At 34.7% G+C, this 21,663-nt stretch overlaps 1 protein-coding gene across 1 annotated transcript in view; it reads right to left on the reverse strand.

Moving 5' to 3' along the window:
• Positions 1–21,663, reverse strand: part of LOC140437101 (lipase maturation factor 2-like) — a 43,396-nt gene that overhangs the window by 14,906 nt on the left and 6,827 nt on the right. The window contains exons 4-5 of the mRNA XM_072526422.1: positions 5,596–5,792; positions 1,143–1,321 (exon numbers count right to left, since the gene is read on the reverse strand). Of these exons, the coding sequence (XP_072382523.1) occupies positions 1,143–1,321; positions 5,596–5,792 (376 nt within the window). The remainder of the gene's footprint in view (positions 1–1,142; positions 1,322–5,595; positions 5,793–21,663) is intronic.

The raw sequence follows: 21,663 nt of genomic DNA on the forward strand, positions 1-21,663 counted from the left end.
TCAGTGTGACCGTTAACGTTAACGCGTGTGCATGTCTCTTGGTGTTCTGTGTGATTTTAAGTGCTTTTTTATGGTGGATTCGACAACTAGAAGTATTTATCCATTTAATATATAAAATCTAGACAAATATATTTTTGTAAATATATAATACTCAATGAAATGTCGGTCAGATATCCAAGCGGGACAGGCGGTCGACTCTTATTTCACTTCACTGCTGAAATGCTATAGTGGATGTGCGTTTGGACCCCTTGCTCGGTATAGAGAAAAATAAAAAGGCTAACGTTAAACCATTTTCATTTTAATACACTTTTATAATAAAATTACTATTTCTTGTAATTTTGTGCGATTAAAAGCAGTTATCAACTTTGTGAAGTTGAGTTTTAATGATTTGGTTATGGATCAAGAACAAGAGAAGCGGTTAAAGGAGCTCTTAAAAAATGAATGCGAAAAAATTCAAGTGAAATGGGTTTGGAAGCAAGGACGCAAAGAGCATAGAGAAACGATTTTAGTCTCACAGAAGAGAAACTCTAACCATGATGGTCGACCTATCAATTACAGAAATGTAAAAAAACTACAACGGAGCTCTAAAAAAAGTAGAGTTCGTGTAACCTTTCTGATAAGGTCTAGTGTTGTATTGTTAGGTCACGCAAGCGCTCCTAACATGACTTAACGACCATTTACGTAGCAGTGACCGACGGTTTTACGTGCCCTCCGAAGCAAGGGGCAGCTATAAAATTAGAAATTGAAAATTTTGTCAGTGTCGGGAATATAACCCTGCAGCCGATTAGTATATCCTAAAACCAATCAAGAAACCACCAGTTTGAACAAGAATTCACGAATATAGAACTACAGGTTCGAAAGTAGGAATTTATGCACTCCCAGTAGATGAAGTAAAACGTCAAAAAAAACCAAAAGTCTCAAACATTGATGGACTCCCAGCAGAGTCGTTTAACATGGCGAACAACGGAAAACCTATACCAGGCACAATATAGTTTGTAGAATTTGCTCAGAGGAAGAAATGTCAGAAGTGTTTCTAACATGCTTATTTATTTTATTATTATTCTAATAAACAATATTTTCCAGTGTTCACGTTAAAATCATAAATTTTATTTTATTTTTTACGGTTTTATTTTTAAACTTACCTGTGCTAAGAATGCAAAATGTCTGGCGCATCTCACAGGTACGAAAAACAAGAAAGGTAAAATAATCTCAGCAACGTTGACGAAAACTTGTGTGAGCTTCAGCTGCCACTCAGGAAGGGCATATGCATACCAAGACAGAGGCGTAGGTAATGGTAATACTTCATAAACACGAGATATACCTGAAAAGGATACAAAATTCTAATCCAGGTTTATGTATAAACAGTATTAGGTACATATAAGCTATGCATTCCTTTTGGTTGACGGTATAATATGAGAGTTAATATTTTAATTTCGAGATAGAAGAGAACAAAAATATTTAGAACTAAAAAATTCTTAATTGTTTTTCAAAATATTCACCGTTATATTCTTCTTTTGCAAGTAAGTAACCCAAGCATGACACATCAATTCCACGTCTTCAGGGGTTGAAAACTTCTGTGTTTGTTGTGCTGTATGAAATCTTGCATGTATCATATACAGAACTATTTAAAACAAAAGTTTATTTTTGAAATTATTGTATAGTCGTTTATAGATTAGTATTTACAAATGGAAAGTTTTTAATGAAAATTAATGAATATAAACTCCCATTATTCATGACTATTCTTCTTTTTCAATGAAAGAAGTCTTCAACTGTTGAGTTTATTTGGGCTATTAATTGTGAGAAGTAGGAATTTTTGTGTTGTATGTTTCCGACAATGAATCAGTCAAAATATTCCCAAGCTGTGTGAACAGTCTACACCAAATTTAATATTGAATCTAAAATTCTTTTGCACCAAGTGACACAAGCTTGCTTTTGATATATTATATATTCAGGGATTCTACAGTATTCACTGCCTTCCCTCGCTCAACCTTTTCTATCTCTCTCTGTTGTCCCATTCTCCATCGTTTAGGCCTCTCTTACTCATGGCGTCGTCTACTTCGTTCCTCCAGGATTTTCGGGGTCGTCCTCTTTTCCTCCTTCCTATGGGGCTCCATTCGGTTATTCTCTTTATCCATCTGCTGTCGCTAGTTCTTCTTACATGTCCATACCACTTTAGTCTTTTTTGTTCTATATATGTTAATATGTCTGTTTCTATTGATGTTCTTTGCTTTATTTCGTCATTACTTCTCCTATCCATTCTTGTTACTCTGCAGCATCTTCGCAGGCATTCCATCTCTGTTGCTACTATCTTACTGCTGTTTTCCTTGCTTATGATCCAATTTTCAGCCCCATATGTCATAATACTTCGCAATAATGTTTTATAAATCTGTGTTTTTGTCTTCATATTTAGGTGTCTATCCCACCATACTGAGTTAAGTTGTCGGATTGCTGTTCTTGTTTGTCCTAATCTTTTTGTAATTTCTTCCTCTGTTGTTGCCTTTTTCATGATTATAAACCCCAAGTATTTGAATTTATCCTTTCCTTTGATTGTTACGTTGTCATCAATCTGTAGATCTTCTATGTCTTCTTCACTTGTAGATAGGTACTCTGTTTTCGCGAGGTTAATATCTAGGCAAGCCTTGGTATATATTCTTGTAGTTTCTTTATCATGTAGCTGAGGCCGTCTTGGTCTTGTGCAATCACTACTTGATCGTCTGCAAAGCTTAACGTATATAGGTATTCGTTCCGTATCGGTACTCCCATGCCTTCACATTTTCTTTTCCATGTAGTCAAGGCTTTCTCTAAGTATATTTTGAATAAGGTTGGATATGTGAAACAACCCTGCAGGAGCCCTTTTGTTGTGGTGAAGTCTCCTATGATTCTTGTTCCCATTTTAATGGACATTTATTTTCTTTATACAGATCTTTTGTAGCTTCTATGAGTTCCAACTGTATTACTAATTGGTACATTGCCTCCCATAGTTCTGACCTTGGTACAGAGTCATACGCTTGCTTTTGAACTTCAGTTATAGCATTATACTTATAGCATTAATGTTTTTGATGTTTTCAGTAGATCTTACTGGTATTGATGATTTAAATCCATGTTTTTTCGATTACTGTTTATTGTAAAATGATGCTATAATTGAATAGCTCAATATTCTTATATTTTTTTTATATATTTATATATATTTTATTTACTTTTCATTGACAGCACAAATGTCAAACGTGGCGAATTTGTATGTCAATTATCTGATAACTACAGTGTTGCCACATCCCGAAATTAAAGCACCAATTCTCGTATATAACGTAGCACAAACATTATATTTATAATTGTAAGTACTATATCTATAAGCGAATATATCCCTAAACACTGTTTGTACAAGGTGTTTCCCTTATATTATGTATTATATACAGGAGATATCACATGAATCTGTAGCTTTTTATCTATCTTTCCCTTACTAGTGAAGTAATTTCTTCCCAGTATTCGTATATTCTAGTGCGTTCAGGAAGCATAGGATTTGTTATGCTTTAGTATTACATGTGTCAAATCAAGCGCAATAAAAAAGAGCTCTGGAATTTCTTAAGATATGAAAGAGAAGATGTATAAAGGTGTCAAGTTCTTCAAAAATCTGTAAACTGTATTCTGAATTGTTTTAATCACTGGAACTTAAGTGAATAGGCTGGTGATTTCTTAAACTAGCTGTTGTTGCGGTTGTAATCTATTTCTACTAGTTTTTGCAGAAAATTTGTGTTCTTTATAAAAGTGTTCACAATCTGTGTCAATTGAAGGAAGTTATACAGTCTGTTGCAAGGAGAACCCATGCTGCTGCAAGTTGGACCGAGGGGTACGTTGGCTTTCTGTATTTTTGGTCTTCACATAGGTGTGATTTACTGCTGTAAGGAGGTGTTGCTGTTGTTTTTTGGTAGCTGTCAGATACTCCTTAAATTTAGATAATGTCCTGTTCATTTTATTCTCCATGGATCTGGTTGGGTTCTTTTATAGCTTTGTGTATGGTCCATCTGTGACTAATTCTTGAATTTCCTCCTGGTATTGAATTTTGTCCAGGGTTATGGTTAAATTACCCTTGTTTCCAGCTAATATTATTATGGACTCATCTTAATAGGAGCCGAGATAGCCTCTTTTTTTAATTCCCAGCCACTTTGCTCATAACAATCAAGAAAGGAAATGGGCGGCAATCGATACTCAATTACCTATATTTTCAATAAACGTTTGTCTTATATTTAAAAAAACACGCTTTTTTTCATCAAAAATGAATAATAACCTGTGAAGTTACGGCATAGTCATGGTTGTGGGGGTAAATCTCGCTCCGGCTGAGGCGACGCGCAAGAAAATTGAATTGGTACTTCAAATCAGCGGAGCTGTGAAAGATTTTTTAATAGCTCGGTGAAAAATTAACCGATTTCGATATTTTTTATTTTTGAATTATTGAAAATATCCTAGTGATTGAAAAAACATGTGAATTTTTGTAAGATAACATAATTAAAAAAAAAAAAAAAATTGAAATTGGTTAATTTTTCATTAACATTACAAATTTTTCCGAACTCCGCTGATTTGAAGTTCCGAGTTTAATTTTCTTAAAAAAAGAAGCTATCTCGGCTGCTATGGTCATATAGGTTGTGGTTATATTTTATAAAGTTACGTATCTTGGGCTTTGCAACAATCCGAATTAAAAAGTGCGTATTTTATCCCTTCAATAATCGAATACAAGGCATGCATCTACGCCTCCCTTAAACCCTACGAAATCAATGCCACCATGGCTACCTAAAGAAAAATTCTCAGATTCTGTATGAGGAAGAGCAGGCTCTATCCATCAGCACATATATACATTCTGACAAATATAACACCTATTAAGGACAGAACCCTATCCCTCAGCAGGAGGTATATCCTTCGAATCATAACAGGCTCGAATAACAGAGCAAAGCAAATATTAAAGACCTCTTGCAATCGTCGAGGGCAAATACTCACCAGGTTTCCTCAAATAAAAGTTCCGTTCCCTCCAGCTAAACATTCTTCATTAAATATCGCAGCTAACAACTACACGCCAAAAATGCTGATTAAGAGCCGTTCCTATTGTATGGCTGGTAACCCCTGAAGTACCTCCTTCGACATCTTTGGCATAGCTCACCTAAATTCCTCTTGTGCGCTTCTTAATATATTCACATCGTCCACATATACGCCACCTTCTGATCCCCAGCTCCTTAGTAGTCCAGTACTTCTCCACACTTAGCATCATTCATCACGTTTTATCATACCTCCATTACTCCGAAAAAAAAGAGTACCCTTCCTTGAAGAAGCGAAAAGCTTAAACAAGGTTAAAACTCTGGTTTCCCTTCAAAGTCTCATAAATAACCCCCGCATTTTTTCACCCACACCATGTTTTATAATGCACAAACCATACTAGTTGGTAAGGACTACATAACTTAAGTAAAGAAACAATTAAAGAATACGATATATATCAAACACACTGATGTTTATAGTAACGCGTCAACAAACAGCCTGTTTTAATATATTTATATTTGTTATAATGTATATTTGCAACTGCTTTTAAAAAATAAATCAGTTTTTTTTTATTACCTTTTAGGTTCCACCATACAGGATCTCCATTGATGAACTTCTGTGTACCTGACATGAACAGAATCCGGAATAAGAGCCATTTGACCAGCCATAATGATATTAGGTCTTTGGGGCATCCTTTTGAACCCCTGCGACGTCCTGGCAATAGTGGAGCCACAAAAATAGCTAAAAATCCTGTTTCTAGAAGCAGTTCATCACTAAAAGGAGGAATAAATACCTTTTTAATATCAGGGGATAAATTAGGAAAGATACATACATTAAAGATACTTAAACAGAAATTGTATTATGTGTTGATGTTTTAGATCTTATATGTAGATTGTAATAGACAAAAATATATTATATGTAATAAAAAATTTATCAAAAACTAAAAGAAATACTATTTCAAAATTATAATGGTTAAGAGCACAGCAGAATAAATTAAAACATTGTGCGAATCTCAATTTGACAAACAAGGAACCAAAAAAAAATAGAATCACGGAAAGCCAAATTCTATTAACACAAGATCACCGTACAAGATCGAGGCCAATTAAGTCACCCTTCAGTTTGGAAAACATAACTGCTAAATAACTTTAGGTTATATTGTTTGGCACATTTTTAAATTTTTTTTTTTTGAAAACGGTTTCCGGAGTGGAGAAACATCAAATAACAATTATAAAATATAAATTTCATTGCAATCAATTGTGGCTTAAACCTATATAAACTTAATATCTAACGGTTTGGTTAGAAACGTTCCTATTTAACCAAACTTTCGGATCATTGTAAGGAATCATAAAACATGTATTGTAAACAACATGTAAGCAGCTTATAAAAGAGACAAAAAAAAAAAGACAATAAGCGGGAAAGGATTATGACAATAGAATCAAGCGGAATAATAATAATAGTAATAATGTTTATCAGCATATCAGCTTATCAGCATTAATTAATCACAATATTTCTAATCCGCAGAAAATATCATCTTTCCTAGCCCAGGGAACAACTTATATAATACCAAAAGACCAAAATAACACCCAATATACAACCAAGTATCGCCCAATTACTTGTCTTCCTGTATAAATAACTCTGTATAAATTGGTGACATCCTGTGCAGCCTGGCGTATCTACCAACACTGTGCTCTAAACAATATCATAGAGCCTCAACAGAAAGGGTGCGCTAAGGGTTCCATGGGCTGCAAAGAACAACTTTTCATCGACTCTGTCATTTCTAACCAAGCATATAGCAAAAAAAGGAATCTCTTTACTACTTTCATCGACTACATGAAAGCGTTTGATTCGGTGCCGCATGAATGGCTTATAGATATATTAAAAATATATAAAGTCGATGATAACATCATGACCTTTTTAAAACATATATCAGATAATGATTATCAAATTAAATGGACAACCATTCGACATCAATATAATACAAATATACACACCGACAGCAGATAACCCAGACGAAGATCTTGAGATTTTCTATTCCGATATTGATCAAAGATCAAAAACACATAAAATCAGACGACATCAACATATTTATGGGAAATTGGAATGCCAAAGTAGGAGCAGAAAAAGTCGAATCGATCATCGGCCCATGTGGTTTAGGAACCAGGAACGAACGAGGCACACGCTTTGTTGAATTTTGCCAAGAGAACAACCTGGTGGTTCTTAACACATGGTTTAAATTACCTAAAAGACGTCTATATACTATATATTGTGAGGAACCAAATCGACTACATTACAATTAACAAAAGGTTCCGTAATGGTATTCTAAATGTAAAAACGTACCCAAGCTGTGACATAAATTCAGACCACAATCCTGTAGTCGCAACTATCCGATTAAAACTTAAAAGAGTGGACAAGGCTAAACCCACTCAGAGAATAGCATGGAGTAGTGCTGTAACAGAAGTATGAAGACATGGTAGACACTCAGTTAGAGTCTAAGACAATAGCTTCCACTAACGAGAAGACAATAAAAGAAAACATTGAAGACATGTGGGGGAAAATTAAAAATACTGTCTTGGAGGCAGCAGACCAAAGTATACAGAAAGAAAACCGTAAACATAGAAAACCATGGATGACAAACGAAATATTACAAATTATGGAGAAGAGACGGATGGTAAAAAACAAAAACCTAACAAGATTCAAAGAACTCAACAGGGAAATTGAGAAAAAAATAAATGTAACTAAGGAAGAGTGGATGAAAGAAAAATGTAAAGAGGTAGAAGATTTGCAAATGAAACATAAAGATAGAGAACTACACAGAAAGGTTAAAGAAGTAGCTGGAATATGGAAACCCAAACACTTATCGATTGTAACAAACAAGAAAAACCAAATGGAATTAGACTCTGAAAAACAGAAAGAAATATGGGAGCAATATCTTAAAGATTTTTTTTGGGTATCAGAGAACAGAAGAGCCCCCCACAAATAGAAACAGATGAAAAATTAAACATTCTCACCGAAGAAGTTTTGCAGGCAATAAAAGACGCAAAGAACAACAAGGCACCCGGCGAAGACTTAATAACAGCCGAACATTTTAAACACCTAAGTGATAATGCTGTCAGGAAATTAACATACCTCTGCAACATTATATATGAACATGGCATAACACCGCATGACTGGCAACATCCACATATATAGCTCTTCCTAAAAAACAAATAGCAATGGAATGTGAAGACCATCGAACTGTATCCATAATGAGTCATGCCGCTAAGATTTTTATGCGAATAATTTATAACCGAATTCACAATAAGTGTGAAGAATACCTGAGTCGTTCTCAATATGGTTTTAGAAAGGTTACAGGCACTAGAGAAGCAATTATGGGATTGACACTGATGGCAGAAAGGTACCTTGAGGTTCAAAAACGGCTGTATGTGTGCTTTGTCGATTATAGAAAGGCCTTCGACCGCATCAAACACGGAAAATTGATTAAGGTGCTAAAAGAAGTAGAAGAAGAACAGAAGACCAACTAAAAATATTGATGAACATATTATCATAAGAAAGTCACAGGCTGGGCTTGGACATTAACTTTTCCAAAACCAAAATTCTGGTATTCCATAAAAACCCCCATGAACAAGTTACACCTAAATAAATGGTATCCCAAAGCTCCATATACCTGGACAGAGAACTAAATAGTCAACTAGACCACTCAAAAGAAATTATAAGACGCATTGAAATAGCAAGATGTGGTTTCATGAATATGCGTAAAATGTTATGTAACCCCAAGCTATCAGTCTCAATAAGATTGAGAACACTAAAGTGTTATGTGTGGTCTCTATTACTATATGGCTGTGAGACATGGACATTAAAACAGTATGACGTCAACAAATTAAATTCATTTGAAATGTGGATGTACCGCCGAATGCTAAGAATAAGCTGGACCAGCAGAACTACGAATGAAGAAGTACTGAGAGCAATGAACACACGCCCTCCTCTGGTCAATACTATCAAAATTAGAAAGACGTCATATCTAGGACACATAATGCGCCATAGGGAATTTGAGCAGCTCCAGGTAATATTAGAAGGCAACATTGAAGGTATAGGACAAAAGAAAAAATCTTGGCTACGAAACATCAGAGATTGGACCCACATAAGAGGAAATGAATTAATTCATCAAGCCCAGAACAGAGAGAAATTTGCCATATTGATCGCCAACCTCAACAGAGAATGCACTTGGAGGAGGAATGTCAGATTGGAAGACAAAAATTCACCTTCAAATACCTGGTGAAAGCAATATCGAAACTGAAAATATTGCAATCAACCGAGGCCTATTTCAAGGAGACTCGTTGAGCCCACTGTGGTTTTCTCTAGCTATGAATCCCCTATCCCAGCTACTGAACCAACTGACACAGGTTTTAGCATCAAAAATAACACTACTGTCGTGGCAAAGCTTAATCATCTATTGTATATGGATGATTTAAAACTATTAGCTTCCACTCGAAGCCACCTGGATCCTGGATCAGATAGAAAATTTCTCTAATGATATTAGTATGCACTTTGCTTTTGACAAGTGCCGTGTCTTAAATATAATCAAAGGAAAGGTTCAGCCTGGCGGATTCGATTTGCAAAACGGCCAGAACATCGAGGCCATGACCGCGGTATTTAGGAGGACGAGGACTTATAGATATAAGTGAGCAACAAGAAAAACAAATTACTAATTTAAGAATTTATTTTCAGGTGCAGGTTGAGACATCTACTCTACATCGCGCGATTTGTACAGTAGATGATACAACACCGATCAAACTGAAGGAACCAGAAATGCGCATAAACCATTTTACTAATGACGAAAAAATGCGCACATGGATGTGTAAACCTCTGCACGGGCGACATCCCAATGAGGTCAGTCAAGACCATGTCGACAATATAGCGTCGAACTATTACTCGCAAGAGAGTACTACAGAGAGACTACTACAAAGACCCTCAGGTCCAAAATGACAAATACCGATATGGATGTCAACTCAAGAAACCATGCAACATCTTACCGCGGGCTGCCAGGTATTTGCTGCAACTGAAAGCACAAGGAAAGGCACGACTCAGTAGGAAAGATCCTTCATCAAGAGATAGCCATCAAACTGGGATTTCTCCAAACAAAACATCTCCCATATTATCAATACGTTCCTGAAAGTATACTTAAGAATGACAACTACAAGCTATACTGGGACCGCACTATGCTCACAGACCAAACAGTGGCACATAATAGACCAGATCGAATACTAGTTAATAAACTTAAGAGACAAACAACACTAATTGATGTGGCGATACCTTACAACAATAATCTTCGTGTTAAACAGAACGAAAAGATCGCCAACTACAGGGATCTGGAAATTCAAATACGAAGACAGTGGAGAATGGAAAGTACCCAGACAATACCTATTATTCTTATTCTGTCTACTACTGGTGTCATTCCGAAGAACCTCCTAGAAAACATAAAAAAAGCTAGGTCTGAATGAACATCTCTACAATACCATGCAGAAAGTGTTACTACTCTCAACGTCCAGATGTGTACGAAAATTTTTGGGAGATCAGCATACCAAGTCACCTAGGGCTCGATAACACGGAAAGAGTCCCATCAGAGCTCAATCCTTTTGATACCCTAGGTATCTGGGATGAGTGAATGTTCCCCTTAGAGGGATTGTGAGCCGTATGGCTAAATGTTTATTATAAGCTTACATTATAATATAGATTACAAGAAGCAAAAAGGATATGAAATACTAAATAAACATAAAAACTCATGGAAGTACTACAGTTGCCATAGAAGTAGCACCTCTTGTGCGTGAGACTTAAAAATATATATTCAAACAAAAAAATATTTAACAAATGTATAAATATAAATAGTTATGTATTTACTATGCGCACCTACAAAAATACATTAATTTTAATTTTAACCTTATATGTGACACAAATGTAAGTACACAAATGTGAGTACATGATATTAACTGCTGTAAATTCAAGAAATGTTGTGGTTGGTAATCAGACTATTTAAATATTTATTATTTATTACTATTGTCCATTAATCAGTTTATAAAATTGTGTATAATTCATACATTCAAGCAAATTTTAAAAAATTTTAAACTTCACTTTGTCATCCTGTCAATATATATTTAGGTATACATTTTGCATTCCTATATATTACGAAACAGAAAAATAATACTCATTTAAAGGTTACTTTTCGGTTGCATTCAGTCACTTGATAGTTTCTGGAACTTATAAATATAAATAACATTTGATATATTTAAATTACGGGTATCAAATACTCACAAGGTTGATTATTGTAAGTTAGATTGATATTAGTAGTGATTTTAAAATATAATCATTTTATATCATCCAATTACAAATATTATGTATGTACAAATACAATAAATTAAATTAAACATTGTATTTTTACCCTTGATATAATGGGTTATATATATATATATATATATATATATATATATATATATATATATATATATATATATATATATATATATATATAGTAAACTCTTAAATATTGGGGAAATCTGCAAGAAATACTCTAATGTGTATCAATTGTTTCGCCGAACGTTTTCGCCAAAGAGAATTAATTTGGCTTCTTCAGGGCTGAAAGAGAATAAATTATAATTAGCTACCATATATCATCTATTAAAACATTATTGATCTTACCGTAACTTAGAATTGTAGAGTTAGAATATTAAAAAACTTTGCTAGTAACATAGTGGTGTTTTTTGTTACTATGTGCAAAAAAAAAGTTTTTTTATAATGATTGAAATGTATGGTAGCTTCGAACTTGACACGCAAAGGCTTACCCAAGGTTAATCGAAAAACCCAATGCAACTACATTTAAAAGGAGGTAATTCTTTGAATTGTCGGCAATAACTAAATTTTTGATTTTTAAATAGTTAAAAGTGAGGTTCTGTTTAAGCCAGAACGCAAGCGCTGACAACTTCAGTAGGTCGTATGAATCTTTATGTCGTTAAGGTTCATTGGTAAAAAAGGAATGAATTTAAATCCCAGTAAAGGGAAATATTATTTTGATTTTCTTTATTTAATTATATTATATTGTTCATGTATTATTGAATCTTATTGAGACGTATCTAAGAAAAGCAAGGGAATGTTATATATTTTTTGTTAATGAAAATTAATTATAAAGGTATGTTAGTTGTTAATGGATATATCAGTCAAGTTAGTTATCTGTGATATAGTATTATTCTTGGTATCTGATTTAAGTAACAGGTGGTATATATCGCTTAGATTCTTGATGTCACTCTTAACATTTTAAGCGTTTGAAATAAAAACGCGAAATAAAAACGATCTTTTATATATATATATATATATATATATATATATATATATATATATATATATATATATATATATATATATATATATATAATGAGCGAGTGTTCTAAAGCTAGCGCCGTTTCTCGCATCCTAATTTCTTCCAGCGTTTTCTGTTGAATCAATCTTCAGTTTTTAAATTTTTGGCGGTAATTGCACCTTCGACATCTTCTCTCCAGGATAATCTTGGTCTATCTCATTTTCTACTAGTGGACGGCTGGACGGAGTCCATTTTTCTATCTTTTTTAGCCATCTATTTTTAAGCATTCTCTGTAGGTGTCCATACAAGTTTAGTATTTTGGTTTTTTATTTTTAAATTTTTAACTCAAAATGTTTTTGTAGGCAAAAACAAAAACTCCAATTCTATCTAGATTCAATATATCTTTCTCGGAATAACTAATATAGTACAATGTTAATTTATTTTTCCAACTTCCTTGTTTTTCCAGTCTTGCCTTTGATTTTATAATAGTATCACGATACACAAATACCGGTATGCTATTGCGCACGCTAGCTCTATCTCTCTCGCACTATGTGACGTCACGTGCGAAGCAAAGTTTCTATTAGAACACTAACGCTTGCCCTGTTAGTCCGTTAATATTAAATATATAGGCAGTCATATATATATATATATATATATATATATATATATATATATATATATATATATATATATATATATATATATATATATATATATAAGCATGATTATTTGGCACTTTATATTATAAGACGTGTAGTGTACAATGTTTTTATTTTTTCTTGGGTATAGGTTTTCTGATTATTGAAAAATAAAAAAACTTTTTTCGACGCTTCGCTACATAAAGTGTGTTCCAAAATCGTGTATTTTGAACAAAGTGTATAGAATGATTAAATATTAAAAACACTTTCTGAATCACTTAATTAACATTTAAAATTAGAGACAATTGTTTTAAATGAATGTGTTACAAAATATCTTCGAAAGTTGACTTGCATTGTCCAACATTAGCTTAATTTACAATGTTTCAGTAATGAATCCGGCCGGCAATTCATAATAAAGATTTATTGAATATTTTATAAATTATTAAAGTTTATTTCTTAAAGTTAACAAACTTTGAGATATCTTTTATAGTTACTGAAACTAATCTGTCTGTTCATTTCTCTTAATCTTATATATGTGCGTGTCCTACTGAGACATAGGAGTACCTCAAATAGTATCGTGGTATTCTCAAGCTAAAGTTTTCTGTGCCAGCTGTTGAAAGATTTTAGGTTTTTTTGATAAACAGCTTACATGGATTGTACTAAACAGTGTAACTTCCCACAATTCTTAGTTTAGGTAAAAAAGAGAACCTCTAGAGACTATCTGTAGCCAATCAGGTTCCATGTATGTCTCATAAGTTTTTGTAGGGTCAAATGTAAACAATATTTATGTTTGAATTTGTATGCAACAAAACCAGCAACATACATCAAAGAGTCCCGATGAATTTTTTCTTTCACCTCATAATTGTCTGCGACTTTCAAAAAGTCATCGTCAATTATATGATCCTCCTCCAAGTAGTGAGCTTCTATAAATGTGTTACGATAAATAATGACGTGTCATATAACTCAAAACTGTAAACATATTTATTGCTAATATCTTTTCTGTTCTAGTTATTTCGGCGCTCAGTTGAAAGACCTGTTTACCTGAATTATGATGAGTCACCCGCGATTTGAAATTTCCAGAAGCAGGCCGAATAAAACCAGTATGAACGACCTTCTGGGCTCTTCGATGGGGAATCGCGGCGATTCCGGAATTAGCGGCATTTTATATTTAAAGAGGAATTTTGTTGTAAACAGAACAGTTAGTTTTTGAACATCGCGTCGAGTTTTTAAAATGTAACGCACGTAGATAAATTATATAATTATTAAGTGTAAGATAAATTTAATATCTTCTGACGCCAAAATATCGCTTGGCAATTGAGGACTTTTTATTGAGCTGTTACTTACGCAGGATTCACTAGTTTCAATAGTATTGCGACATTCTGTAAAGATGGCCGCCGAATGTTTTCGTAAAATATACCACCTTAATCTATATTTAAAATCTATTGGCGAAGGATGATCATTTGCACCACTCATTCCTCGAATATAAAAAAAGTTCTCTAGCACGTCTGGATTCAACCTTGAAGGTAAAATATAGTCAACGTTGTATTTTATAAGCAATATCCCTTTTTGAAATGGAATAAGTCCTTTATGTTTACCAACCCGCATTTACATTTCGTGTTGGAGAATTGGCAACGAACTTACATCGAGAATTTAATAGATCAAACCAATCATTAAATAGCTGAACAATTACAGCAGCTTCTTTCCAACAACTATCTTTTGACATACGTCCATTTTCTCGAACATAACTAATAGCTTTTGCTACAGAATTTGACAATAATTGAAGTGCAGGTCTCACTCTTTGTCTCATAGAGCCTTTTAAACAGAGATGATGTAGTGTCAATTTATGCGCAATTGTCAATTCTGAAGTTGATATATTTAGTAGCGCTTCAAAGTAATCCTTGTTGATTATTTTATTGTCAATAATAAAACCATGATCAATTACATGATTTCGGGCAAGATTAATCAAATGTGGAGGATCTGCAAAAACAAAAATATTTAAAGACTTATCACAGGGGTGATTAATTTGTAATTCATCTACCGCACGATGAACAAATACATCTACCGGGACAGGGAATCCTACATCTCGAAAACCCTGTAGGTACTTGTAGAACACCGGGGGATTTTAGTTCTCCTCCTGAAATGTTTCTCCCTGCCTGTTGGGGCAGTACCTTCGATCTGGTTCGAGTGATAATAAATAATTAAAATGTGTTACCTTACGTTGGCGATCACAATTCTCGGATTACACTTAAAAACACTTACGAATTGAAAAACTTTATTTTGCACTATGATACAAACATTCTGTGGTGAAAATGAGCGAGTTATTTTTAATAACAAATATATATAATTATATGACCGATGTTGACTCTAATAAGGTTGAGAAGGGAATGTGTCTACGTGATAATCTCGCAATTCTGTGCAAAGAATATAAGCGACATCCATCGTGCACTCTCGGGCACAACTCGACCCAAAACCAAAAGTAGTTGTTCGTTCTGAAAAAAGGGTGCTCGTCATTTGGACCATAATTTTAGGCTGCGCTACGCAACATAGTCCCCCCTTGATGTGAACGCATCAAAAAAAAATATTTATGTACAATTTGAAGAAAGGTATAACTAAACTAACAAACTATTAAAATTCTTGAAGGTGAGTCATAGGAAGAGGACACAGTTTAGCAATAGAGCGAACGTATAACCCTTCAGGAGTTCTGACCTTAACAACTCTTACCTTGTTGTCCTTTCCCGGATATGTCTCAACTACCCGTGCTATAGGCCATTTGAGAGGAGGCGAGTTTTCGTCCTTAAGCAAGACGAGATCACCAGGCTTTATGCCTACCTGAGGAGTGAACCATTTAGGTCTATTTTGAAGCCTATTAAGATAATCGCGGGTCCAAACCTTCCACATATGCTGCTGAATTCTTGTGCATTTATTCCACATAGACAATTTATTTTCTTGAATATCAGAGATATCTGATTCAGGATAAGAGATTAAGGAAGGAGTCAATAAGGAAGTGTCCGGGAGTAAGAAAGGAAAAATCGGACGGGTCATCTGAGAGCGCGCAGATAGGGCGTGAATTGAGCACTGCTTCAATCTGCGAAAGTACAGTGGATAGTTCTTCGAAACTAAAATTGGAGTTACCCATTATTCTTACGAGATGATATTTGAAGCTCTTTATGGCAGCTTCCCAAATACCAGCGTGGTGTGGTGAGCGTGGAGGGATAAACTTCCATTGAATTTGACATGAAGTAGCGAAAGAGCGAATAGATTCAGAGGTATCACCTTTGAGAAGCAACTCATAAAGTTCTTTCAATTGATTTTTCGCACCTAACAAGTTTGTGCCATTATCGCTGAAAATGATACTCGGATTACCCCTTCGGGCGATAAACCTTTTCAAAGTCAATAAGAACGCTTCAGTAGAAAGACTGGAAATTAATTCCACATGCACAGCGCGAGTAGCTAAACATACAAACACTGCCATATAGACCTTAGTAAGTGGAGCTCTCTTGAGTTTAGAGGTCTTGATTGGAAATGGACCACCAAAATCAACTCCAACGTTTATAAATGGACGTGCAATTTGAACTCTTTCCATCGGGAGATTCGCCATGATTTGGGAAGCGACTTGTGCGTTAAAACGGTAACAAGTGAAACAATTTTGTATTATACGTTTGATTTGTCGAAGACCATCAAGAGGCCAGAATTTCAATCTAACATTGGACAGTGTATTTTGAGGGCCAGAATGTAGAAGTCTTCGATGTTCTCGGGTAAGTAATAAATTGACAATATGTGATTTTGAGGGCAACAGTAGAGGGAATTTCTGATCATAAGAAACATCTGAAAAGAGAAGACGACCGCCTACTCGTATCATTTGAGACGAATCTAGAAAGGGATTCAATTTACGAATAGACTTATCGTTAAGCAGACGATTATCCATTAAAAATTGGATTTCCGAACTGAAGAAATGAGACTGGGTCAATTTGATAATCATTAACTCAGAACTAGAGAGTTTCTCTTCGATGTTCTCAGTCTTCGATGTTCTCGGGTAAGTAATAAATTGACAATATGTGATTTTGAGGGTAACAGTAGAGGAAATTTCTGATCATAAGGAATATCTGAAAGGAGAAGACGACCGCCTACTCGTATCATTTGAGACGAATCTAGAAAGGGATTCAATTTACGAATAGACTTATCGTTAAGCAGACGATTATCCATTAAAAATTGGATTTCCGAACTGAAGAAATAAGACTGGGACAATTTGATAATCATTAACTCAGAACTAGAGAGTTCATGTGGAGTGAGAGGACCTAAGTCGAGTGAAACATGAAAATTTGCAGAGGGCATCATACACTTGTGAATCTGGTTTTCTGATCAGATGAGTAACCCTTTCGAGTTCAGGCAGTTCATCAACATTAATACTCGACGGACCATTAGATACAAAGAGGTTGAAATGAAAGTGTGGATCTGACAAAAATTGAGGACCATTAAACCAAAAATCACAATCAAGCAACTGCAAGGGTGTAGCACCACGAGATAATATATCCGCAGGATTGTCTTTCGATCGTACATGTCTCCATGTATGGTTGGAGGTGAGTTCTTGAATTTGAGTTACTCTATTGGCTACAAAGGTAGACCAACGAGAAAGGTGTGAATTAATCCATGCGAGGACGATTTCGGAATCTGTCCATAAATTGACAGAATTTATCTGAGATTGGGATGCAGAAAGAATCTTCGTAACAAGATTAGAGAGTAATAATACTCCTAGAAGTTCTAATCGAGGAAGAGTCACAACTTTTACAGGACTAACACGACTCTTTGAGGAGATTACTGCGTGAAAACGCCTTTGCAGAAACGAGAGATGATCGCCCTCGTGCTATAATCAATGAAAATCCAGCTTCCAGCTTTACATAAACGGGAACAGCTGCTGTATGCGGCTCGTTAGGAACATGTAGAACACCGGGGGATTTTATTTCTCCTCCTAAAATGTTGCTCCCTGTCTGTTGGGGCAGTACCTTCGATCTGGTTCGAGTGATAATAAATAATTAAAATGTGTTACCTTAAGTTGGCGATCACAATTCTCGGATTACACTTAAAAACACTTACGAATTGAAAAACTTTATTTTGCACTATGATACAAACATTCTGTGGTGAAAATGAGCGAGTTATTTTTAATAACAAATATATATAATTATATGACTGATGTTGACTCTAATAAGGTTGAGAAGGGAATGTGTCTACGTGATAATCTCGCAATTCTGTGCAAAGAATATAAGCGACATCCATCGTGCACTCTCGGGCACAACTCGACCCAAAACCAAAAGTAGTTGTTCGTTCTGAAAAAAGGGTGCTCGTCATTTGGACCATAATTTTAGGTTGCGCTATAAGTTTATCAAACTCACATTTTAACATACATTTAGAATTAGAAGAATACATTGATAATAGGTTGCCAGTCAAAAAGTGGTCGCAAATATTTTTAGTTCAATAGTAATTAATTTTTGACAAATATTTTATTTCATTCATTTATTTTTTAAATAAAATACGCTGTTCATGACGTATATGCATGACATATATAAATCTGTGATGAGTATCTATGCCATATTCCAGTGTTTTTTCTAATATTTGTTTCAGGGTTGCAATCTGATGAATTAGATTTACCACTTCTGAAACCACCCTGGTATTTTCCTACTATCCGTTCTGCATATGGTGCCATACGCTGACATAGTACTGCGGAAAATATTTTATACGCTGCATTTAGAAGCTTAATTCCTCTGTGGTTAGAGCATGCAAAGATATCTCCTTTTTTGTGTACGGTGCAAAGTATTCTAATATTCCAGTCATTGAGGAGGGATTTCTGTGTCGCATATTTCTTTTATAAGCTGCTGTAATGCCATAATGGTATCATGGCCACCTTCTTTATACAGTTCAGCTGGGAGATTATCTATTCCGGGTGATTTTTTTCTGGCTAGTTTTTTAACTGCATCTTTAACTTCAAGAATCGTTGGTGGTTCCTTTTCCCTCTCGTCTACTCCCCTTACCAAATCTCATTTGTCTTCCTGGTTTTCTTCTTCCTCCATATTAAGTGCCTGATTAAAGTATTCCACCCATCTAGTCAATACATCTTTCCTTGTTGTTAATAGGTCGAGGTATAATTCTTTTTTGTTGATGTTAACTTTCTTATAGAATGTTCTGTATTCTTTCTCTCTGTTAAGGTTTTCTATATATTTAAGTTCCGTATTCAGGTGGTTTCGTTTTTTTCTTTTGTGTATCCTCTTTTCTTCTCTTCTCTTTGTCTGGAAATTCTCTACACTTGTTCTAGTTCATTGGGTAAGCATCTTTCTTATATCATCATATTAAGAAAAAAATTAGCTTTAATTTGATATAAAAAACATGCATATAGGTCTTGAATAGCGTATTTTATTTAAAAAATAAATGAACGAAATAAATTTTTTGTCAAAAATTAATTAATATTAAATGAATTAAAAATATTTGCGGCCACTTTTTGACTGGCAACCTATTATCAATGTATTCTCCTAATTTTAAATGTATGTAAAAATGTGAGTGATTAACTACGTTATGAACATAGTGATCCTGCAGTGGGATCTTAGGCTTAGGCAGCCGTTCAAAGCTTTGACCTAATCTTCATTGCACTTCAACAATTTCGATCGCCTATTCTCGCAGCATTGGAATCCGACACAAGGATATTTTAACTTAATCAAGAATAAAACCATTGACAAACTACCCAATCAATTTCAGCAGCTTTTATTTTCAATTTCTTTTTACCTCTTTATCTTTCTAAATATTACAAACTTTTCTCAATCAAATTTCGGCGAAAGTTGCCGTTTATTTTTTTTTGTTTTTTTTAGAACTCATCACTAACTGCAATTTTTTTCTTATAATAATCACCTTCTTTTCTTTGCCATTTTCACGAAAATAACTTTAAACAAATTTGGAAAGCAGAGGTTATTAGAGAAAATTAAGTTTATTAGTCACCTACTAAGAGAACAAATATAACTGAAGTAATAAGGCAATGTATATAGATATACAGGCTTTTAAATTCATGCGACAAAATTCAGGAGGCGATTGCTCGTATGAAATTAAGATATCTTTCCTATAACAAAATTTCCTCATGTAATTGTGTATTGTTTATTTAATAATATGTATAGAAACGCTGAAATGACCGCCATGCATTTTGTGTATGGTATGGTAAATGGTAATTCTCGAAAAACTAGACTTCTTTATGCTGAAAAATATCAGCAATAACCGCTTATCCAAAACTGGAATGCTAAAAAAAATTCAAACAACACTGTTCGTTTCCGGACAGTTAGAAATGTAATGGTAGAACAAGCAATTTTAGATAAAATTGATGTACACCAGAAAACAAGCAATAGAAAAATTGTCAACATCCTAAATATCAGCCATTCATCTGTTCGGCGGGTTTTAAAAGAACAGCCGGCAGTTAGATTCTTACCACATCCAACGGGTTCAAGCTCTTTTAACTAGAGATTTTCCTCAACGAGCTAGATTTTGTGAATGGTTAACACACGAAATGGGACAAAATCCTCAATTTTTAAATAATATATTGTTTACGGACGAGGAATATTTTAAAGAGTAGCTATCATAAATCTTCACAATAATCAACAGACGAGAATCCCCATGAGCTTATAGAGCACCATTTTCAAAATATTTTTTTAGTGAAAGTATTGAGAAAAAACGTGATTTCTACCAGCTAATAGAGCAAGCGGGATTTCGTACCGGATTTGGAACAAATGATCACCTACAGAGCATTAAAACGGTAATAGAAAAAACTATCGAATAAAATCGACCACTTGTTCTGGCTTTTGTAGGTTTCCATAAATCCTCTGACACAGTAGAATTTGACAAAATCCTGGAAGCACTACAAGCATGCCTCATTGACTACCGATATACAAGGCTGATTTACAATACATACAAGAGCGCAAATATGTCGGTGAAACTACATAAAAACACGGATCATATCGCAATTGGCAGAGGAGTCCGACAGGGTGATATCTTGTCGCCTAAACTATTTACCGCAGTACTAGAATATAGTTAAAAATGAAGACTTAAGACGAAGAACAGGAGTTACCGATGTAATTTCCAGAAATGCCACACTGGAATGGAACTGGGCCCGACACGTCGCCCGAATCAGTGATGAAAGGTGGACGAAGAGATTGCTTAAGTGGAGGACGACGTTAGACAAAAGAAGTAGAGGAAGACCCCCTACTCGTTGGACTGACTGAGAAAATGTTAAGACATTGGATGAAAAGTGCTCAAGATAGAGCACAATGGACAAAAATTAGGGAGGCCTATGTCCAGAAGTGGACGCAAAGGGCTAGGTGATGATAATGAACATATTGATTGGTATTGTAAGGGATAACTTAATTGAGCCGCATTTCCTGCCTCAGCCATTAAACGGAATTTCTTACACCAGCTTTCTACAAAATAATCTCCCTAAACCACTTGAAGCCATCGCACTCAATATCAGACAACAAAACATGTGGTTCATGCACGTGCTCCAGTACACTTCAGTCAGACTGCTAGGCAACATTGGCCTCCTCGATCTCCAGAGTAAAATCCTTGCGATTTCTGTTTTTAAGGTTACCATAAAACATTAGTCTACACGACACCCATAGTTGATATCAACGATTTGAAGAA

This window comes from Diabrotica undecimpunctata, chromosome 3 (genome assembly GCF_040954645.1).
Source record: "Diabrotica undecimpunctata isolate CICGRU chromosome 3, icDiaUnde3, whole genome shotgun sequence".
Classification (NCBI taxonomy): domain Eukaryota; kingdom Metazoa; phylum Arthropoda; class Insecta; order Coleoptera; family Chrysomelidae; genus Diabrotica; species Diabrotica undecimpunctata.